Source organism: Eulemur rufifrons, chromosome 3 (assembly GCF_041146395.1).
Source record: "Eulemur rufifrons isolate Redbay chromosome 3, OSU_ERuf_1, whole genome shotgun sequence".
In the NCBI taxonomy this organism is placed as follows: Eukaryota; Metazoa; Chordata; class Mammalia; order Primates; family Lemuridae; genus Eulemur; species Eulemur rufifrons.
The window spans coordinates 88,984,153-89,006,869 of NC_090985.1; the positions used below are offsets into that span (position 1 = coordinate 88,984,153).

Here is a 22,717-nt window from a genome sequence, read left to right on the forward strand (position 1 = left end):
TTGTCTGTCCTATCTATGCCCTGAAGGCTGATCTCTGCAGATGAGATTCCGCACATTCTTTTGTTCTCTGACTTCCCTTTATGTAATTGCAGTGGGGGCTCTCAGAGGCTGCTCCCAGCTCCCTGCTCTCACCAGGCTCTGATAACAAAAGTTCACTCTCCTTTCTTCCTTCAGGAGGTTATTGAAGACATCAGGAATAATCTTCCTTAGGTCCCCACCTATCTACCAAACGTACCTTTATTTCACAATTATCCTTACCACATTTTGTCCCATTTCAAAGAATGGTCAAGACCATCCACTTACCTGTTCCCATGACCCTTTCTTCCTGCCTCCTCTGGGCTGGTATTAATATATCACACACATTTATTTCTCACACACATGTCTTCATTTTTTTCTTTCTTGGGTTCTAGCTTATAACCATGCTTGAGCTTATAACCCTAGCTTATAACCATGCTGGAGCTTCTCCTATATTCTCCTCTAGTTACTTTCCACTTTTTTTTTCTCTTTTGCATCCACATTTTTCAAGCGAGTTGCCTACATTTTGGTGTCTCCAGTTGCTTCTCTCCCAGAGCCCTCCTAACCACAACCAGCCTTGTGCCTGGCGGAGGTCACTCACAGGGCCACCTGACTAGCTGACCTCTCCTTCCTTCCTAAAACTTCTGCTACTCCTTCACTTTCCTGACATTGCCCCATCTGGTTCTTTTGCTGACTCTGAGGAGTCCTTATCTAGATCACCTCTTTGCATGCCTCTTTCTTAGCTTAATTCCTATATCCTCCTCTAACCAGCCTTGGAATTTTATGTTCTATTCCTAGAGAGCCAGTAATTTTTTCTGCCTCTAATTACATTGCTAAGGGTCAGTGGCAAACTTTTGTACATACAGTAACTTAATTTTAATGCTACCATTTTAATGCAATAGTGGGGAGGAAAAAAATGATTCAATTTGATGAGATCATCAGCATGGTTGAGTTTTCCCATGAACAGACAGTATCAGTTTCGTCACAACTTGCTCCTTTGCCTGGCAGCTGGCAAGCCTCTTCCAACAATACTTGTTTGCACTCTGATTTCAGGAAAACTGAAATGCAAAAAAAATCACGCATCTTAGAAATAGAGGAATTGTCATATTTAACATAATCCTCAAAAGGCTCCTCAAGATCAGGCCTACCTGTCCAGCCCAGTCTCTTGCTATTTCTTGCCTTGTGTTTAATGCACCATTAATGCACCACATTGTTTGAAATTTCCTCCTCACACACCATTTCCTTTTGTGCCTCTGTGTTTTCTCTTCCTCTTCCTTCTGCCAGAATGCTGTTCTTCACCTGACTGGTGATGGACACACCTTTTGAAGCCACAGTCACATGTTACTTCTTCTCAAAAACCTTTGCTAACTATCTCCTATGTTCCGCACCTGTTTCCGAGGGTCCAGTTATTCCCAGTATCACTCTGGTCAGAGCATTGTGAATTTATTGCTAATTCACTTGTCTATCTCCCTGTATTATTCTGTTAGCTCCTCTATTACCAACATTTACTCTAGAGCTCAGCATTGATTGATTCACAACAAATATTTGATGGGGAAATCCCTAATACCTTAGAGCTGATGAAATATTAATATTAATACTAGAATGCTGGACAAATAAAGATCAGAGCTGGTGCTTCTCTTCTAAATGAGCCTTGGGCTTCATGATACCAAAACTGCATTTGTCACTTTAAAAAAAAAGTCCTTATTTTAAATAATTAACACTTGTGTTTCTAATGAGTAGATACAACAAATGATTGAAATTTTCAGTTTTTCTCTTTAAATACATTGTGCAAAAATACTGTAAAATGATTAAGCAGAAACTTGTGGCAGGTTTGAATAACTTTACTCACTTTCCAAAAAACAACCCATTTCTGCTGACACTTGATGTCTTAATCTTAGATAACTGAGAAGCATGCTGAATTTCTAAAGTCTAAATAATCTGACCGTGGGTATGTTTTTGAACTCAACAGTAGACAACCACAGTTGAATATACACTATACTTCTTTTTCACTTCTTACTAGAATTTGAATAAATTCCTGTCAAGAAATCCTGTTACTGTATATGGTTCTGATGACCAGTTCGCAAAGTAGCTCATTTAGAAAATGTGAAATGAAGAACAAAGTCTTCCACTGTTGTCTCATAATATGATTTCAGTGAGTGTATGTTCTTGCATGATGAGCAAATGATTGTCATCCCCCAAAGTCTCAAGGGACACGGATGTCATCTTAATAAAGAAATTAAAAGGTACATCTTTTCATGAGAAACCACGTAAATTCGTGACCTGTCGCAGAAAATAGTTCTCTAATTGGTTTTGTGTGGTGGTGCAGCGGAATCGTTTTCCCTAGATGTCACCCTAGCAAAGCACCACTGTACATCATTGTCAGCAGCTAGTGAAATCTCCCTAATAAGAGGAGGAGTACATAAATGTGGCCATCCTCTTAAAGTAAAAAAGTTGGCTCATAATCTACTCTCCCAACAAATATTTTCAGCTTGAGATTTAAAAAAAAAAAAAAAGTCTAGTGAAAAACCAGCTAAACATGGAGATTAAAAGCTTCTAATTATGGAGAAAAAATTTTAAATTCAAATTTGTCTCATATTTGTTGACTGGGCATTTCTATTCCAAGCAGCCAAATAGTTGCCTGAATTCCCATAGCCCTATCTCTATATCAAAATTCAATTTTTAGTGATCCAGATGTTAAAATTCTTGTGTACAGGAGATCAGGGTGAATGACTGAATTTTTTTTAAGTACATTGACTGAACTACTTTGAATCATGTAGCTTTACCTTCCTAAAATAGTATCTTTGAAGGAAGTGAAAAGGCTGTTGAGTTGGTAAAGGATCGTGCACAGGTTATACAGGAATGCTACAGTTGGTATTGTAAGGTCTGGTCAGCTTCTAAAAAGGGAAGAGCATGAAATGATTGGCAAGGAAGACATTAAAAATCTTGACACCATTTCAAATGTACTGTCCAAAAGGATGATTTTATATTGTATTTTTTGCAGCCGTAGGCACCATTTTGACATTTAGACAAATGCAATCTCTGAAATTCTTTAAATCAAGATATCATATCGACTTCTGACAGCATTCTCTCCTCTTTGGAAAATATGGCAAAGGGTGTTGTTAGCACCTTGTGATCTTTGTGAACTAGGTAATGTGCCTGCTGACACTGGACATGCATTTACATAAAATCACACTGGAGCAGAAGTTAATTTTGCTCCAGGAATGCATGGCCTTCAGAATACGTTTGCAGAAGATTTCCTTTGTTAAGAAATTTAAATTCATTTTATGAATGTATATGAGTTTTCCTAACTGTCTGATTAAAGATCACAAAGAAACTCTGGTTTTGCATCTCACATTAGCAGATGGTGGACAGATGGTTTAAATTAATATTAATTTTGGAAAACTTCACTTAAATTGTTTATACTGAAGATTAAAAGTTGGAAAGCCAGCTAACATCTCCAGGGTTATTAGTACTTCCAAACCCACTTGAAAAGTAAAATCCAGAAAATCAAAACATCTACTTCTAAAGCAATCCACATCTCAATAAAAGAAATAGTAGGCAAAACACGGTGCCTTGATAGTGAAGAAAATTAAAATACGAATGAGAAAGAGAAAATACAGATCCTAGAGTGAAAAGGGCCTGGAAAAGAATGAAATTTTATTTACAAATTGCTTTAAACTAATCAGTAATCATTTTTTAAAAGAACTTATATGCAAACAACTGCTTATTTTTTAAAAAAACAATTTATTAGTAATTGGTTGCTAACCTGGACGATTTTTCCACACTCAACTGTTATTCACTTTATTTGACATATAATTTCTTCCTATATTCTTACTCCCAAGGGGTGAAGGTAGGGGGCAGAGGGAGAATGTGTGTATTTGTAATGAATTGTAGACAAAACAAAAACTCTAACATACATATAGCCTTTTTTCAGGAGGCCCAATAACAGGTATCTCATGCTGTCATGTCTGAATATATTCTTGTCTTATATTTAGATGACTGTAAAAAATTGGTAGGAAAAAATTCACAATATTCTCTGAAGCTTGTATGTTCTACAAACCTTTTATACACTATCTGAATTTTAGAGAATAATCTAAAATAACCCTAAAGATATTTAGCAAAATCTTTTCATTTAGTGAAAGAAATACTAATCAGCACCTATGAAAATACACAGCTTTGCCTAAAATTATAACCTTTGCAAAATAAGAGAATTAACTTTTTTTCCCCCAATTATTTGTCAGGCAGATGCTGTGCAATCTCATTTAATTAAGATGCTACAGTAAAGCAGGTGTCATAAAGTATGCCCAAATCCAGTTGAGTCCTTTTTGCTCTCCCCAGAGCAAAAATAAAAAAAATTTTCAGTTTACTTTGTAGAATACAGTAGGCCAGAATGAGTAGCCACTTCTAGCTCTACCCTCATTCCCAGATCAGCTCACATTATTAAATGAATTAAGGGGAAATGGAGTGAATAAAATTCAAGTTGTATGAATAATTTTGAGGAAAAAAATCATAGCACATGTATATTCATGTATTATTAAAAACTTAAATTCTGTTTTAAAATCATAAAGCAAAACCACGTTTATCTTGTTTCTAGGATTAGGTTGAACATTATTTCAAAACTTCATCCTTAATATCTTGTACCAAATTGCATTTAATTTCTGTGATGCCATTTGAGTTACCATAAATAACAAGTGAGAAGCGTTCCTCTAAGAAAGTTACACACACACAGGAATAATGAAGTGAAGACAATAAATAATTAGACATTGCCATTTTTAGAATCATCCAAACTTTCTGTGTGTTCTGGAAAGACTTATTAAATACCATTATTAAATACTATCTGCATAATATTTCTAATTAGAAGGAATCTTAAAACAGCACTCTCGCGAGAAGAGACAAGCACTGTGTGAGAAAAAGAACCGTGCATGGGAGTAAATTCTTGTTCCGGCTTTGCCACTAAAATGGCAGCACGACCTGGGCCCTTCCTCTTCTGACTTTCCTCAGCTTTCCCGACTGATAAATGCAGGAGTTGAGCTAGGAACTCTCCAAGGTCCCTGCCAATTTTGAGAGACAAACCGTAGTATGACTGTGTTCCCCAAAGTTCCCCCTTAGAAGAATCCTTTGAACGTCTTATCAAAAATAGAGACCGTCAGTCCCACTCCAAGCCTTATGAATTAGAATCCTGCAGAAATCTATATTTTTAAGAAGCACCCCAAGTTTTTTAATCAGATAAGGTTGGGCAACACTGATATATAAAAAAGATAAATGTCATCACCTCAAGGAACCCTTGCTGATTACTCCAGACAGACTGAAGCAAACTCCACATACTGCTTCCTTTACACCTTGTTCCACTGGTGCTGTGTCACTATCCGTAGCGATACCATGACTTCTTTACGTCATTATATCTCAAGAGGGTAAGGGATCCAACAAACTGTCTACATCTCAATAAACAGTGTAAATAAATGCCTGAATGAATGGATGAGTGAATGGGTTCTAGTTTGGAATCCTGCGTCAGTCCCAGGTCACTATGTGACCTTGACTATGTTACTAAATCTCCCTCAGTCACTATTTTCCCATCCATAAAAATGAAAATGCTGGCATTTGTGATTTTTTGCTAGTATCAAATTTAACATTTATTTGTGAGTTACTGCTTCATACTGCATGGCCATGTATTTGAACAAAACTAAAATGACAGATCTAAGTCAAAAAAAAGCTCTTTATGAAGTATAATCAGAAATGGAATGTCATTTACTGATTTGTTTTATTGTTTTCTTTATTTTTTGTGGAAAAATATGTGAAGTTTGTAAGTCAAGGGATTATGAGAATATTTAAAGGATATTTAACATGTTTGGGTACCTTAATTAAAATAAAAATTGGAAGAGTAACTATCTCCTTAAAGGTCATTAAGAACTTCAGATATTTAACTTCAAGCTTCTAGAGTTTTTCCCACCATAATTCCATTTTCAAAGGAAACACGTAGAGGATCTTTGAATGAAATGGATTTTTCAAAACTTTGCACCTTAGTTATTAGGGTTTTCTTAATGTTGATTAAAATATTTTTAAACTTAAAGTATTTATTTTTGTTGTTACAAATGAACTCATTTTTTTTTTTTTTTTTTTTAGGGAAGTACATAACATTTATCCTGGACCCTTTCCAGTACCAGTTAGTGTTGAAAAATCACAAACAATTAAGCTTTCGAGTATTTACTAATAAATTATTACTGAAAGCATTTTCCATCAAGAAGTTGAATGATGAAATGAATGATGAGCTTCACCTCTGCTATCAACTTTTGCAAGGCAAATCTTTGGACACACTCTTGGAAAACTTAATGCAAAATCTAAAACAAGTGTTTGAGCCCCAACTATTAAAAACCACGAGTTGGGATACGGCACAATTGTTTACATTCTGCAGCTCAATAATATTTGAGATCACATTTACAACCATCTACGGAAACATCCTTGCTGGCAACAGGAAAAAACTTATTAGTGAGCTAAGAGATGATTTTTTAAAATTTGATGACAAGTTCCCATATTTAGTATCGGACATACCCATTGAGCTTCTAGGAAATACCAAGTCTCTTCAGAAGAAACTCATAAAATGCTTAATGTCAGAAAACTTAGCTAAGTTGCAAGGATACTCAGAAGTTTTTCAAATGAGGCAAGATATCCTGGATAAATACTATGCGCGTGAGGACTTTGAAATGGGAGGTAAGAAACTTTGAATGAGTACTTGCCTAAAATGAAATAATTTACAGTAGACCTTTGAAGTAAAAAGACAAAATGGCGACCTTGAAAATTTTTATGCTCTTTCTAATTGGCTAATGATAAAATGTTTTACTCTGAAACAACCCTTTGTGATAATTGATTTTTTTTTTTTTTTTTGCTGAGGTGGTAAAACAAGATACTTAATGGTGATAATGAGAAAGAGTATAACTAAGCTGCATTTACTCCTCTTATCTCATCCCCCACCTCCACGCCCCCCCACACACATTACATTTTAAACTATTCTCATTAAGCAGAAAATTAGACTTCAGAAGCCTATTGGTTCTCATTAGCATGCGCTGATCCTTGGCTGGGTCTGTGTCCTAACATCTTTTAATTAGCACACTGCAAATCTAATCAGTGTAATAAACGCTATTAATCTTCCTTTTCACTTATTTTCTCCCAGCACATCATTTAGGCTTTCTCTGGGCCTCTGTGGCAAACACCATTCCAACTATGTTCTGGGCAATGTATTATCTTCTGCAGCACCCAGAAGCTATGTCAGCGGTGCGTGACGAAATTGACCGTTTGCTACAGTCAACAGGTCAAAAGAAAGGGCCTGGATTTTCCATCCACCTCACCAGAGAACAATTGGACAGCCTGATCTGCCTAGGTAATTTATTTTTATCTGTTATGAAGAAAAGAAGATATCTCTCTGCAAACTCAGTTTATCACTCATAGCTGTTTACCAAGAGGTAGAGGACACAGCTGCCTAATTGACATAATAACACCCATTTACATCAATTATAAATTATGTAGTTTATAGCCGTAGATATTCTCATTGCATGTAAACATTAAGGCCTAGGTAATTAACTATGCAAGGTATGCAAAAGGCTAAACCAAAGCTTTGCAATTACTTGGAAAAAAGTTTATGCCTATTAAGTCATTTGATTCTGAGCATCTGTTGGTGTGCTAATGCTTTCCAAACATTGCTGCACTATCTTGTCAAGAAAAGTATTTGGGGATTGAAAAAGAAATTATTTCAGAAAGGCACCTTGTGTGCAAAATGTATTTATTCTTCTTTAAATAGTGTCTATATTTTCAGGCACAGGTTAGGGTGTTTTATATAGCTTGGAGCGTATGATTCTCAAAAATGTGGAAAAAAATGTTTTCCAGTTTTCCATTGGAGGGAGGGAAAGAAAGAAGAGAGAAGGGTAGAAAAAGTAACAACTACAAACTAGTGTGAAATCTCGATATTATGCAAAATATTTACTGACTCATGAGATAAGCATGGTCACTATTTCAAATATGTTTGAGGTTGGTAATGACTAAGGTTTTTTCTATTTCTAGGCAGACCTATACCTCAGTGATATGAGCTTTGATCCCAGCTTCCCCTTTACTGGTTTTGAGAAGGCTCTCCACTACCACTACCTGAGTAAACTTACGCTCTCAAAACTAAATTCCATATCAATAAGTTATTCTCTATTTCTTCTGTATTGACATTTCATCCCGTGATACTCTTTAGGATGCAATATTCCAAGTCCCTTTGTACAAATGCAAGAATAAGTGTTTATGTATTTCTGCTGTTTTACTCCTTTGACAATGTAAGCAAGTATTTTAGCCTATGTTGGCCTCAATTTTTTATATTTTAAATATGTTCCAGGTTCTTTGATGGGAACTTCTGGGAGCAAAGGCCCTCCCTTTCTTGGTCAATATTTACCACCAGTGGGCATTGAGAGGAATGGCCCAAGTGTTCTAGAGATTGTTCCCACTGGTCAGGCTAAGACCCATTGGAGGAAGCATGCCTTGTACTGGCAATCAATTAGGAAAAATGTGTCACCTTGTAGTTTGCTGTCTTTTGCATACATGATCAAAGGCATTTTATATTTGCTTTGAGAAAGCAAATAATCCCAACATTATTAAAATATAATCTATTATTTTTCTTTGTAGAATTATTGGGGAACAAATACAGAAAATTTGTGTAAAATTCTGAGTAGTTGCCTCAGCCTAGATACACAGTATTTTCCAGGTTGAAGATTTGCAGTTTCTTTAGAGATCTGGGTTGCATTTCCCACATATTCAAGTAATTTCCATTGCATTGTACAAAAAAAGGGATGCAGACTGGGAGGTAATGCAAGTAACTTTCAAGGAATATGTGTTTGTATTCTGTACGCAGTTATTACTTAAAAAATTTAGTTGAAAATCATCAATTCTTTTTCTACTCTCAAATCCTTACTACTGAAAGAAAAGATCATTTTTAAATTGCAGCATTAAAGCAAAAGTGTTCAAATTTATTTGACCAGAAGAAATGGCAAATTCCAGCACTATAATTTGGTCCATTTAAGCCCATAGCTAGAGCTAGAGACTTTCATCCTTAGATCCCTCATGAATTTACAACTCTCCTATCATTAACAAATGAATAACAACAAAAATCTCAAGTGAGTTTTGATCCACCTGCCTAAAGGCACTACCTTCAGCATCCGAGAAGGTTCATTAAGGTTCATCATGACCTCGGTTACCAGCAGAGGCCAGTGTTGTTCATTACGAGAATTTACAATGATGGAGCTGATTGTGATCTACAAAACCATGTTTATTTTTTTCTTTCACAAGATAGAAGGTTTTGTGCAGTTTATTTTTATATGAATCAGTTACACAAAAGATAGTCATAGCTCAATAGTGAGTGTTTATATCAAAAGAGCATGAACCGGAGGTGCAAAGACAAGACTTACACAACTAAACATTCACAGTGTACCACGTTATGAGTATACGTGCTTGTCCTTCTCATCTTCTTAAGGAAAGAGTTCACTGTATTTTAAATATAATGTTTTTATAAAATATATTTTGAATTTTTATCACTATGAGAAAAAAGATTACAATGATAAATGAATCCTGTATTTTTTACCAGGAAGGAGAATTTTGGTACTCGTACAGCAATGGAAAAGGAGAGTCTTCTTTTTACAGAGATTTTGCATGTCAGCGCACTTTGATTATAAAGCAGGGGCGAGAAGGAACATTAGACTGCCACATTCTGTTTAAGTACTTCAAAGCAATCATCTGTTGTAAGAGGTTATGATAAATTTGTGCTTTTTCCCAGCGCTCTTGAAAATCTCTTTAAAACCATTCTACTCTATTCTTTTAGATAAAGAAAACAACTTTTTATACACATTTATGTATCTTATTAAATAAAGATTCTGCTTATGACCTCCCTAAAATGTTTTATCTATTAATGTTTAGTAAAGATCTCTACTATTAAATTTAAATGAAAATTTTAAATAACTTAATAGATACAATGAGGTTCAGGTAACTGTTAATTGGGGCCTAAATCTCAATAAGAAAAGTTGCTGATAGAATGGAAGTTTGAGAAACTCTGAGAGAAAAGAATTTTTTCAGTTTTTCCAGAAAGAAAAAGCTGGGGTGGAAGTAGGATTTAGAACTGCAGGTTTCAGATACGGGGAAAAGAAATGGATAAAAGATGATTCAGAAAGATGAAGATAAGAAAAATGTTAATGCAAGGAGAGAAAGCCCTCAAAATTGGATTGACAGCAAATAATCTCAATAAATACTTCATATAGTTTACCTGAATGATGTATGTAATAACAATGTAGTAGCATGGAGTGGAGGCTCAGTAAATGTTATGTATTGTTATCACCAAAATGATATTTAACCTCTGTGACATCCCTATGAAGTTTACATTGTTTTCTTCATTTTCAATTATAATATTTATGAACATCATACTCAATCTACCTTACCCCACAGGAGTGCTCATCCTACTCATCACCCGTGAAAAGACCAAACACACTCTAGTAAGAACATAAGGCAAAGTGGAGTAGGACTCCTGAATGGATCAGGTGAATTGCAGACACCTAATTTTGTTCAATTACATATCCTGACATTGAGAAAAGTTACACATAGGTCCCACTGAGGGACACTGAAACAAAAGGAGGGGCCCTAAAACTAGAGCTGGGCAAAATCTGTAATACTTTTTAAAAACAGCATATTGTCAATCATAATAGCTCTAGAAGTATGAGCTTGTGGGGATTCCCCATATAAATTATATTAAAGATTTTGAAGCCTGTTGTTGGTGAGTAGTTGGGGGAACCCAGAAAGGAATGATCAGTTGGAAAAAATAAAGATCCTTTAATAGCAAATAATTATTATTAGACATAGTGTCCATGTTAAATATATTGATGATTTCAATATTTCAAAGCAATTTTATAGATCTATTATTTCATGTGATCTTTACCAAAATACTCTGGAGGACTGTGGCAGCTATTATTTTGCCATTATTTTTACAGATGAGAAGAGTCTCAGGGTGCTAAATAACTTGCCTGAGATCATAGAGATGATAAAGGACAGAGGTGGGACTTTCACTCCGGATTTCTCACCAAACCCATGTATTCCCCCTGAGACCTATCTGATACCAGAGCCCTTGGGATCTTTTTTCGTTGTCCCAACGGAGAGGCGAGAGAAATTCTTTATATCTCTATTCTACAAAGCCAGCCGTGATATGCATGTGAACAAGACCAGAAAATGGGGGTCAGATGATTATACAGTTGACTGAATTTTTAAATTCAGGATAAGATCTTATGAATGATAATATTAATAATTATTATTTGACCAGGTGTCAGGCACTATGCTAAGTGCTTTGCATATATTATTTAATTCTCTGCTATTATTATTTTTATTTAATTATTGTGTAACAAGGTTCAGAAAGCTTAGTTACCCAACTCAAATCATGCAGCTAGATAGTGGCAGAGCCAGAAATTGATGCCAGGTCTAACTTCAATGCTTACCCGTCACCACTACCACTTCAGATGAAAATGCTCTAGAAATGGACCAGGGACCTTGACCACTATTTTTCACAAGATATGTATCACTAATTCTCAAATGCAATTGAGTTTGAGGGGCAGGGTAGGGCTAGGGATTCACATTACAATTTTGTATTATTTTTAAATAAAAGTAAAATTTTTATTTTAGAATAGTTTAAGATTTACAGAAAAATGACAAAGATGATATAGTTTTCCCCATAGTTTCCCTTATTAACATCTTACATTAGTGTGGTATATTTGTCATGCTTGTAGCTGTTATTTTGAAAAAGTTCATTCAATATGATAAAACAATTGTGTGTTTGAAAACTTAAAAGTTTACATAATTCAGACAATAGGGAAGTTTAACAACATTCTGTCTTCTGATGTGGATATACAGGAGGTATAACTTCATGTTAGGAATTTCTTTTTTTATTTCAGAATATTACAAGGGTACAAATGTTTTGGTTACATGGGTTGCTTTTGTACTGCTTGAGTTAAAGTTATAAGTAGGAATTTCTAACTGGAGGGGAGTGTAGACTTCTTCCACAAGGAGGTACATCAGAAACTCAGGAATGTAAGTGGTGAGATTTTTATTAATATATGCAATGTAAGGAAACAGGTTAAAAAGTAAAAAATATTGATTTCAATGTTCAAATTTTCAGCTTAGCACAAAGCTAAGGGGGTTAGATGATATAATGAATGATGGAAACAGAATCTGAAAGGATTGAAAGGGAACTTTAATGAAAATGAAAATTATTGTATTTCGATTTAAAAATCAACTGTGTAAGAATTGGATGAGAAGTGGTGACTCAGCAGAAAAGGATTGATTGCTCATTGGAATCATCTGGGGAACTTTAACAACTACTCATACCTGGCCCCACCCTTAGAGATTCCGATTGCATTGGCCTGGGATGCAGACGGATGGCTGCAAAAGCTCCCCAGGTGATCCTAATGTGTGGCCAAGATTCGAAACCTCTAATTGAAAGGTTTGAGTTAATGCAGTGGCTCTGACTCCACTGGGCTAGGATGGAGCAATTAGGTTTTTAAACAACCCCAGGTGATTCTAATGGGCAGCTAGGGCTGCTGATAACCTCTGGGGTATCAGAAAGTTTAAAACAAGTTAGGGGTGATATTATTTCAAAAATCTGTTGCACATCTGTTCACAGGAAACCATAATAGAAGTATGGTATCTGGAGCACAGGAAATGATCATTCTTCTTTACTTTTCCAACTAAAATAAGTATGCACCCAGTTCTGCCACATTTTAAGAGGCATATTGACTAGTTGAATTCATCCAGCATGGCAACAGACTGAACATTATGTCATCTCTGACACACAATCAGAAAATGGCATGATAGTTGCCTTTACATATTATTAAAGGGCTGTTATATAGAAGAGGGATTAGATTTTTTTTGCCTGTGTGGTTTATAAAGGGTAGAAATTAAAAGGAGGAAAATTCTCAATATGAAAGATAGTGTTTTACTAAAATGTGCTTTCTAAATGAGATCATTGGAGTTACCCAATCAGAAATTTTGTAATGTCAAGTTGCTAAGAAAGTAGATTTTAAGTTTTCTCACCACAAATAACAATAAATTTGGGAGGTAATACATATGCTAATTAGGTTGATTTAGCCATTCCACAATGTATGTATATTTCAAGACATCAGCTTGTATACCATCAATATATATAATTTTTATTTACCAATTTAGAAAGTCAATAAATAAAAGAAATTGTGCAATATCTTAAATAGGATCTTGGGAACATTCCCAAGGAATCTATATGTACCATTTACATTTACCTTCCAACTTTGAACCGCCTAGATTGCCATGTCCACGAAGGCCATATCCATATGCTCCCCTCCCTTTTCCCACCAGTAGCAATGCCCCAGCACTCCCAGCAGAGTAGAACCTTAATAATGTTTATCAAATATATAAATGTTGAATTTACATTTCTAATTTTAGCAATGAACCCAAGGCTGTGTCTGCAATGCAGAGTGAAGGTAGGCATTGGTATCTATTCAGGTTTATTTTTAACTTTACTTAAAATATACAGTTGTTGAGGCCAAGATTATTGATGTTGCCTTAAGTTAAATGATTATCACAATTTCTTATTTACCGTCTCACCTGTTTCGAAGACAGTTATATAGAAACACACACACACCGCACACCCCACTCCATTTCATCACGCCTGCTAGAGCACACCACCTCCGTAGCCATCCCTTCTCCACCTTCTCTTTGTGCCTGCCCAAGTGTTCAGGACCAGTGACTGTGGCAGGGCCTGGCTGTTCATTTCACTCCATTGCTGCTATCCACTGATAACCATGGCTAATCAGATGGCATGCCAGCCTGCACCAATCATTAAGATGACCCAAATTAACAGCCTGGCCATGTCACAGTACATTCATTCCACAGACACAGACATAGCCTAAGTGTGAGGCAGAAACTCGGATGTGCTTATTTGTTTTTGCATTGTAACATGCATTATTGATTGCCATGAGCTGCTTTAGTGCTTTAAATCTGCAAATGAGAATCATCTGTCAATTATTATAGCCAGAATTGAGATCTGAGAGCAAAAGAGAAAATGTATATGCCTTTTTCTTTTCACCAGCATTTCCTTTCATTTGTCATTTTCTTTCACAGTTGTGTTACAAAGCATCTTAGCTCAAGACATTCCCCAGCTTTTGCTTGGAAGGGATACTTAATCAGGATAGTTTTACACCCTGAGAAGAGAAACAAGTCTTCCCCAGCCAAGTGAAGAAGGTAGTGCAGGCACTGAATTGTGAACTCATTGCGGGAATTTTGTAACCTGATTTCCTAGCATACACCAGTCAGTAAAGCTCAGTTCTTAATAAATCACAGGCAGCCTTATCTTAATCACAGTTAGAATTGTTGGCACCTTGCAGTGCCTGGTGTAAATTTTATTCCCCAAATATTTGCATTCTTAATAGCCATTTTTTGACAATACATTCTAATAATCAGAAGGTCCTATTACCTGCTAAACGTTAGTATAAATGAACAATCCATTATGCACGATAAGTTTTATAAAACATTTACAGATAGAGATCATCTTTAATTAAAATTAACTTCCATATGAAAGCCAAGTGCACTAATGATTCACAATGACCTTTTATTACCTGCAGTCCCCTGTTTTGGCTGGATGATTGACAGCTTGCTGTTTGGCTACCATGTTGAATTTCAGCTGACAAGACTTTTCATTTTAACTCAATTTGCCCGCCTATCACAAGCTGGTGGCAGGCCAGACCCAAGTCACCCAGCTTTGCCTCAGCAGCTTGCTCTAGTTCTCATTAGTACGCATTTATTCAGTGGAAATTGGAAGACAAATGCTTGAAGGCATGTGAACTAAGTATAGCAAATTAGGTTTAAAGACTGAATATTTATAAGTATATGGAAAGTTTTTTTTTTTTTTTTAATTCTAGAGCGAATTGAGAACTGAGTGCTAGCTTTGGTATAAAAGCAATGAAGATAGAAGGGGGAAGATTCTAAGAATAACAATACTATAAGCTTTTTCTTTCCATTTTGGAAATATGTAAAATCTCTCTGACAACACCTTATCAAATAAAAACCTGGCTTCTCTTTCATGGAGTGCCTGCACAATGAAGTTTAGCACCTCGTGTGTGAGAAGGGGGAAAAAATGAGGGTCATGTTCATTTGTTGCTTGGTTATCCCTTGGTATGTTTTAAATTGCCTTGTTTGTTCGGCACTAGCACAGAAACAGATGTTGCTCTACCGTGCAGGATAATTTACTGTACCTCCTGGTGCAGCATGGAAGTCCTCCCAGGGCCCAGCTGGTCTGTCAGTGGCACTGGCTGGTGTCTGCTCAACTATGACAACTACAAGTAGAGGCTGCAATTTTTTTATTGTGCAGTTGTCATTCTTCTCAACGTATAGCTCTGCCTGCATTCGTACTGGGGCTGCTGGCTTTTGTGTCTGTACGTCGTACTGCAGAGCCATGTAAGCTCTGCTCTCCATTGTTGATAATAACCGCAACTCATTACTTCTGTCGTCTAATGATTATCGGCGTGATCGCTCGGAGCAAGAGCCAACCTCATCTTGCACACATAACTGGTACTGGAAGGTAAAACAGATTTGTCACTTACGATCTGACCGCTAAGCCACACTTTGTGCTCCATTATTGTGATTAACTTCTGCATAAGATATGCTTGCCCAATTGTCATTTGTGATACTGCGGTGGGCGCAAGCTGCCACGCTTCCCGAGAGCACATCAGCCAATCCGATGTGACCATGTTATTCGGATATTAAATGCCTGCCCTGTCTCAGCAGCCACCCCACAATTATTTTGCTTTTGTATTTCTTCTTCCCACACCCCTACCGGACTTGTTGGGTGAACAGCACTGCTGCATATGTCAGCTACCATTTCACACCTCAAGCTAAGATGAGGCCACGCTATTGTTGATCCAGCAGAGCCAGCAGCAGTACATGGGAAGCCGACCCTTGCTTTTCACCATAGAAATGTTGGTCTTTGGTGTCTGGCCAGCTGAAATCCGTCGTGTCAGGTGCCTTGTGGCTATCTGCGGTAGAGTCCATGTTCCAAAACCAAAGTTCTTTTCTGACCTCGTCACCAACAAGCCGATTTGACTCTGCCTGATTATAATAACGAAGGCAGTCCAAGAGAATATGCACAGCCTCACTGTACGTCACATTGAATCACCACACTGGCCACACAAAGCTGACCGCAGCCTCATTTCTTTAGACAAATGCATGCTTAAGGAAAAACCTCCTGGGAGAAGGCACCCAAAGCTAGTTGGTATCCCTGTGCAAGCTGCACATAGATTTAAATTTTACTGAAATAACACTTATTTTTATTTTTTGGCTGATGCAAGCCGTCACTGATGGGCCTGCCTTTAATAAACTAATAATTGGGTACTCTGTGTTTCAGAGCTTTACTGAACACTGAGAAACTGGGCTGTGTGTGTGTGTGTGTGTGTGTGATTTCTAAATTGCAAGTCATAAACACAAGCATTTGTTATCATGTGAAGGGGGAAAAACTCCATTTGGAGCTCTTTTTCACATTGCTGATTAGAAAGAATCAAGCTTTATATTCTAGGACCCATTCACGCTGGTGGAAACATAGTCAGTTTTGATTATGAAGAGAGAGATGCAGACCTAGACAGGAGCTGCACGCTGATATGCATGCTATCAGAATGATTTATGCAAATTATGCATATTATTCCCAAAGGAATGCCTCCTCAAACTGCCAGGATAAATTGCCGGAAATTAGCCATAAAATCTGTCGTGCTAGGAGCAAAAGGTGAAGGCCATTGGGAAAGCAAGGACATTCGGCTTCTGGAATCTTCCAGGATATGATGGTGGCTGTTATTCTCCCTGGATGCTGAGGAAAATACGGTTTTCCTCTGAATCCTAGAAAAGTATTTTCCTTTTGAAATTTTTCCAGCAAATGCTGACTCACATTTTATTTACAGCTAGCATAAAAGAAATTAAGTGTTAAGCTGTCTCAGAAAGCGCTACTACAATTACTTCACTATTAACTGCCTAAGTGGTTATTAAATGACTAAGACTGGCTTTAAAGGCATCAGAGTTCTAAAGGTTGGTAAAATAACCCACCAGCAGTGAACTTTAGCTGGGACGTGGTTTTAATGGCAAATTTGTATACCCATAACACGGCATTTCTGTCTTGCAGACATTCTTTCCTACAAAATCTTAATGGCTTTCTGCCCAAATACATCACTGCTGCCTCCTGCCTGTCAGATGCCCCTGGCTGCGCTGGGGCCAGACCACTGCCCCTGCTCACACTCCATCCACAGCCAGCCCTTGGCTCCCTCTTGGGGCTTCGTGGATGTGATGAAGAAATGGCTTCCTTTGCAATCAAGGCCATTAGTAATGAGCTTTAATGGCAAATTGAGAGCACTTTTCAGGAGCAATCGTATTTTAATAAGCTGTTGTTTGTTTGTTTCCTTCAGAAAGCACCATTCTCGAGGCTCTGAGACTGTGCTCGTTTTCCAGCACCATTCGTTTCGTGCAGGAGGATTTGACTCTCGATTCAGAGCTCAAGGACAGCTGTGTACGAAAGGGAGACTTGGTAGCCGTCTTTCCTCCAGTCTTGCATGTTGACCCTGAAGTCTTTGAAGCTCCAGAGGTAAATGACCATCAAGCCCGTCCGTGCCGCCACTTAGATTCTGCAAGCCCATTCCCCTTCCTCCTCTCTGGCTCTTCCTCTCACCATTTTGTTCCAGAAGGGATTTGGGACAGCTTGATGACTTCTGTTTTTCATTCTAGTGGGAAAGTTTTCCTCTTTACTGAAGTGTTTTCTAAAGATCTATCTTTGAATGGTTTCATGATCTATAAATGGAAATACACTGATGAGACTAAATGCTAGTTGCTTCGAATGAAATGAATGGTGAGCCTTGGCCACCGTTACCTTTTGACTGAAATTAAGTTTTGCTTGCAGAGAATTACTGAAAACCGTGGAGGACTAGCTATTGGCAGGTGACTTAGAGAATAAATAAAGACAACTATTTTGCTAAGTGTTTCCAAAGTGGGGTTGACTATTGCAAAGTCAAATACCACCATTGTTGTAGTTAAGCCCCTACACTTTTTCACCTCTTAGAAAAGGTATGTGCCCCTTCTTGATCAATTAGTATGGCATTATGAACTTGAGATTGTAAAGCTGCTGCTCACGGGTGAAGCTCTGAGGGTAATTGTGTCATCTTCTTGTATTTTTTTCTGAAGCTGGAGTTAATGAATATCAAAGACTGGAAATTAATCCACCCTGGTTCATCCCGTAATACCACTTTAGAGATTCACTACCTGCATGCAAATTGAATGCAGTCGTATTCTGCCTGTGCTTCTCATGAAGCAATGTTGCTGCAGCAGTTTTTGTGTACAAAATGCTTATTTTCAAAGGCAAATTTCTGTGCTCTTTTTAAGCAGTTCATGCGTAGCTGGCCCACTTTTAAACCCAGTTTCTAAGTTAGATGTTTTGCTGCTAGGCTGGAATACTATATTGTTGAATTTTGGAAATTAATAAGAAGAAGGCAGACTTCAAATACAATAAGAAAATTGACATTAATTTCATCAGCAGAAGCAAATGATTTATGTGGGGGGGAATGTACATATGGATTCTATGGGTCTCAGATTCTATGGGTATTATATGAATGATGATAACAAATGGGTTGTAGAGTATTAGCAAGTTAAAGAACATTCCACAGTCAACAAGTTTAATCTGCGCATTTGTAAATATCAACAAAAAACATTCCACACATAAGTAGATGTTCAATATATAGGACAAAGGAATAGCTAATATCTGAAAAATACTTCTAAATTTTAAAATAGCTTTATTTCTGTCTAGGAATTTTCATTTATTTAAGTTCTATTTATTATTTTCATTATATGACTATGCCACTAGTCCTAAAGTTTACCATTCATGGCATAATAGTAAAATCAGCATTAAAGTTATCAACAAATACTCAGCAAATATTTACCAGGTCACCACTGTCTTTTATGGCACTGTTCTTAGGAAGCCTCCTGTTTCCCAACCCATACCCCCATGATAAAAAAAACACCTTGATTTAGACTTTTAGGAACTTAAAATCAAAGTTAAAAATTGAAAGTATGCTCATTTATATTTTTTTCTGTGGAAAACTAAACAGCAATGCCCAAACTTTACATAATAAATCGACCAATCTTAATAGTAATCAGAAGGGTTTGCCTCATACTAAATCAGTGGCAGAACAGAATTGCAATGTTGTGAATACTGATTTAGCGTCATTAGGGTAGCTCTAACTTGAGTTGATGAACACTATTATTTACTACATTTAACATTAGCCAATTATGTCTGACTAATGTTAAAATTAACTGGCTAATTTATTGCCACGGCATTGTTTTCTTGAAATTAGTCATGGAATGCTCATAATTCCTGATACAAAAAAAAAATGATATAGTTCAGAATCACTTTTGTAGGATTTGGGAAGGTCTTGTCATTCTTTCTATAAACATTTACTGAGCACCTACTACTGTTAGGCATATAGATTTATTCCTTTGGTTCTTAACAATTTAGGATGGCAGTAGGTAGATGCTGTAGATGCTCAGTTAACAGATGTTCATCCCAAACCACCAAGCACTGCCAGTAAAGAAGAAAGTTCCAAAAAATTCTGTTATCAGTCATTTTGCACTGAGAGCACAGCCCAAGAGCTCATAAGAGACTCATATTTGTCACTCCCTGCCTTTTGTATCTTACAGAGTTTGCATGGGAAGACCAGATCTTAGATGTAGAAAACAGACAATAGCTGTTAGGCCAAAAAATATGGGGAAGACTGACAGAAGATATAGGGATGGCTGTTCTTTTAAGACATAGAGACAAGAGCCTTAGCAAAATATAGATAGCTCCCAATTCAACGAGGCATGGTTTCAGGATTTCTGAGCTCTGAGATTCTAGAATATTGCATTCCAAAGATAGGCCATGTTCTTCCTTCACATTTGAGAGATTTTGCACATACATCTCCCTATGCCTGGAATGTCGCTCCTTACCTGTGCACCAACCATGCTCCAAAGTACTCCACAAGAATTTCCTTAATCACCTCTTCTTTGATTATGTTCCTGACTCCCACCTCATCCCTCAGAGAATTTGCCATTGTTCACTCTGTGGCCTGTGTGTACCTTTGTTAAGCTGCATACCACACGGTATTTTGCAATTATTTGTTTGCCTGTCTGTGCAAGCGTATGTTGTAAGCTCCCGAAGGGGAAAGACCACATCTTCTCCATCGCTGTGTTCTCAGTGCCCAGCACACAGGAGTGTGTCCATAGATGTGAAATAAATAAGGGGACCTTGGATGGATGAATGTACTGAAAGTGAAAACATGTTCCAGTTAAAATTTTAAATCAGGACAGATATTGGACATTCAAGTATAGACTAGGCCTAGACAGATCAAATATACTAGTGGATGGCTTGTGTATAAATATAGCGGTACTATTGGGAATGGTAAGAACTATGGCAAAAGTAGACCCCAGGAGGCATCTAAATAAGGCCACTAGATACTTCTGAACTAGCCCTCGGGTCTGGCAAGCATTTAGACCTTGTTTGGACAAGTTATTTTGATTTTCTTCTCAAAAAAAAAAAAAAAAAAAACCTGAAAAAACAGACTTTTGGGTGATGCTTTGAATTTTTAAATATTTGGGAAAATAAATTTTAAAACACAGCGTAGGATAAAGAAAAGGTGTTTTGAGACCTAATTGGGCCTATAAGTACTACCAACATGTAACTTCTGTGCTAAGAATTTACTCTTTTTCTGAATGCTGGTTGCTCAGCTTATTGTAATGTTAGCTATTCAGGTGGCCCTTTCCTATGTGGGAGAACAAATTATCAAGTGAAATTTGAAACAATGAGAAAGAGCAAAGGAAACACTTCTTGATTCTCCTTCCTCTCTCTCTATAGGTATAAATGCTATCCAACAAAGTCTAATCTATTAATTAGCTAGGAGTGAACAGCTTTTAAAATTTTTTTAAGGGCTTCCCCAAATTCGCACCTATGATTAGCCTGGATTCATGTAGCTAATCCTCAAATAATCAGTAGTAAATAGTGATGATTTCATTCTGCAAAAATGCAGAACTGCAGCTACAGAGTAGACCAGATCTGTTGGGTGGTTTTCCTTGGTCCAGAGGCCATAAGGGATAAAGAGAGACCTGATGACACTGTTGGGCTTAGAGGGAACAAACGTCAAACATTTAAGATGGCAGCATGTTGTTATAATAATGCAGCTTCCTAAAATAAATAAACACGGTGAAATAACAATGTAATTCCAAAACCTTGGACTATCCCCCAGAAAGCTCTGAAGTTGAAAGGTCCTATTTAACCTCATGCAATTCCCCATTAGGCTATTTATTATTTATCATAACAAGATGACAGATAACTTTGAAAGCCCTTGGAAACATCCTACTTCACTATTCAAATTGTGATATCAATATTATTTTGATTATTGCTACTGTTCTTAGAATATACTAGTCACGATAGATGAGGAAATACTCTCAATAATTTTTTGTATCTCAAACTAAAATAGAGATTATGCCACTAGGAAACTTCAAGAAAACAAACATATGTGAGCATTTACTATCCAAAATGCACTTTGATAGGCATAATGGGTGACACAGAAATTAAAAAGGCCCCCGCCCTTACAAGCTTGCAGTGTAGGGACTCTGCCTTATCTCTTGGCTACTTCTTCATGGGCAGATGCTTCATACTGAGCGTGTTCCTGCCCTATCAGTAAATGGGCATTTCATACCTACCATATTGGAAGCAGCAGTGTGTGTAAATCAGAGCTCTCTCCGAAAACCCTGATTTGCAGTGTTTGCCAATTTTCAATGGTGTAAGTACTCCCACCTTGGCCATTTTCATGTTAGCAACATGAAGACCCTAAACACAGAGTTGGGGAGAGATGTACCCACTCTCACAAACCGGTACAAGCTGGCTGAGGACAACACTGATTTAAACCCAAGTCATGGAGATAAAAGGGTACTTCTGTACTGTGTCACCTTGCCCCCAGGACAGCTGTAAACCAGGGACAACAGTGCAGCCCCTTAGCCATCCTTTCAAAACATCGACAGTTTTTGTTTATTACTAGGAAGTCACGTCTTTTGTCTCATTAAGATTCTCATGCCCAAAATTATGAATTGAGCGGATATAAGCTATGATCCTGTAGTGTGTCACCTACCTCAGCAAGACCATGTTTTATGCCTTTGTAACTTCAATGCTTCACATACAGGAAGTGCTAAAAAAAAATCTGTTGAACTGAACTAAACATAGTATTTGGAGAACACAAATTATGGTGTTATGCAATCTTCCTTTGTCATGTATACCAAAAATTCTTCTCTATTCAGAAAATTGTATCCTCCATCCAATCTTGATTTATAGTGCTTCAATATTATACCATTTTCCACTGTTTGTAAACACTAAATATTCATCTACTCTTCATTCTCTACATGTTTACTTATTCAATATCTATGTTTTCTTCAAAAGCTTGACGATTGCTTTGAAAGTATACTTTATTCTCCTGTATTTATTAATTCAACAAACATATATGGAACCTCTACTAAGAAATAGCATTGTGTTGGAGGCTTTAAAAATACAGACATAAGTAAGACAGTGTGACAGCTCCAATCCCTTGAGACTTTGTGGCTCTGCCATCTCCTGTGGGTTAGCTCTGTC

The 22,717-nt window shown here is 37.0% G+C and overlaps 1 protein-coding gene across 2 annotated transcripts in view; it reads left to right on the forward strand.

Moving 5' to 3' along the window:
* Positions 1-22,717, forward strand: part of CYP7B1 (cytochrome P450 family 7 subfamily B member 1) — a 184,802-nt gene that overhangs the window by 157,189 nt on the left and 4,896 nt on the right. For both annotated transcript variants that reach the window (XM_069466451.1, XM_069466452.1), the window contains exons 3-5: positions 6,136-6,720; positions 7,181-7,387; positions 17,481-17,656. In XM_069466451.1, coding sequence (XP_069322552.1) covers positions 6,136-6,720; positions 7,181-7,387; positions 17,481-17,656 — 968 coding nt within the window. The remainder of the gene's footprint in view (positions 1-6,135; positions 6,721-7,180; positions 7,388-17,480; positions 17,657-22,717) is intronic.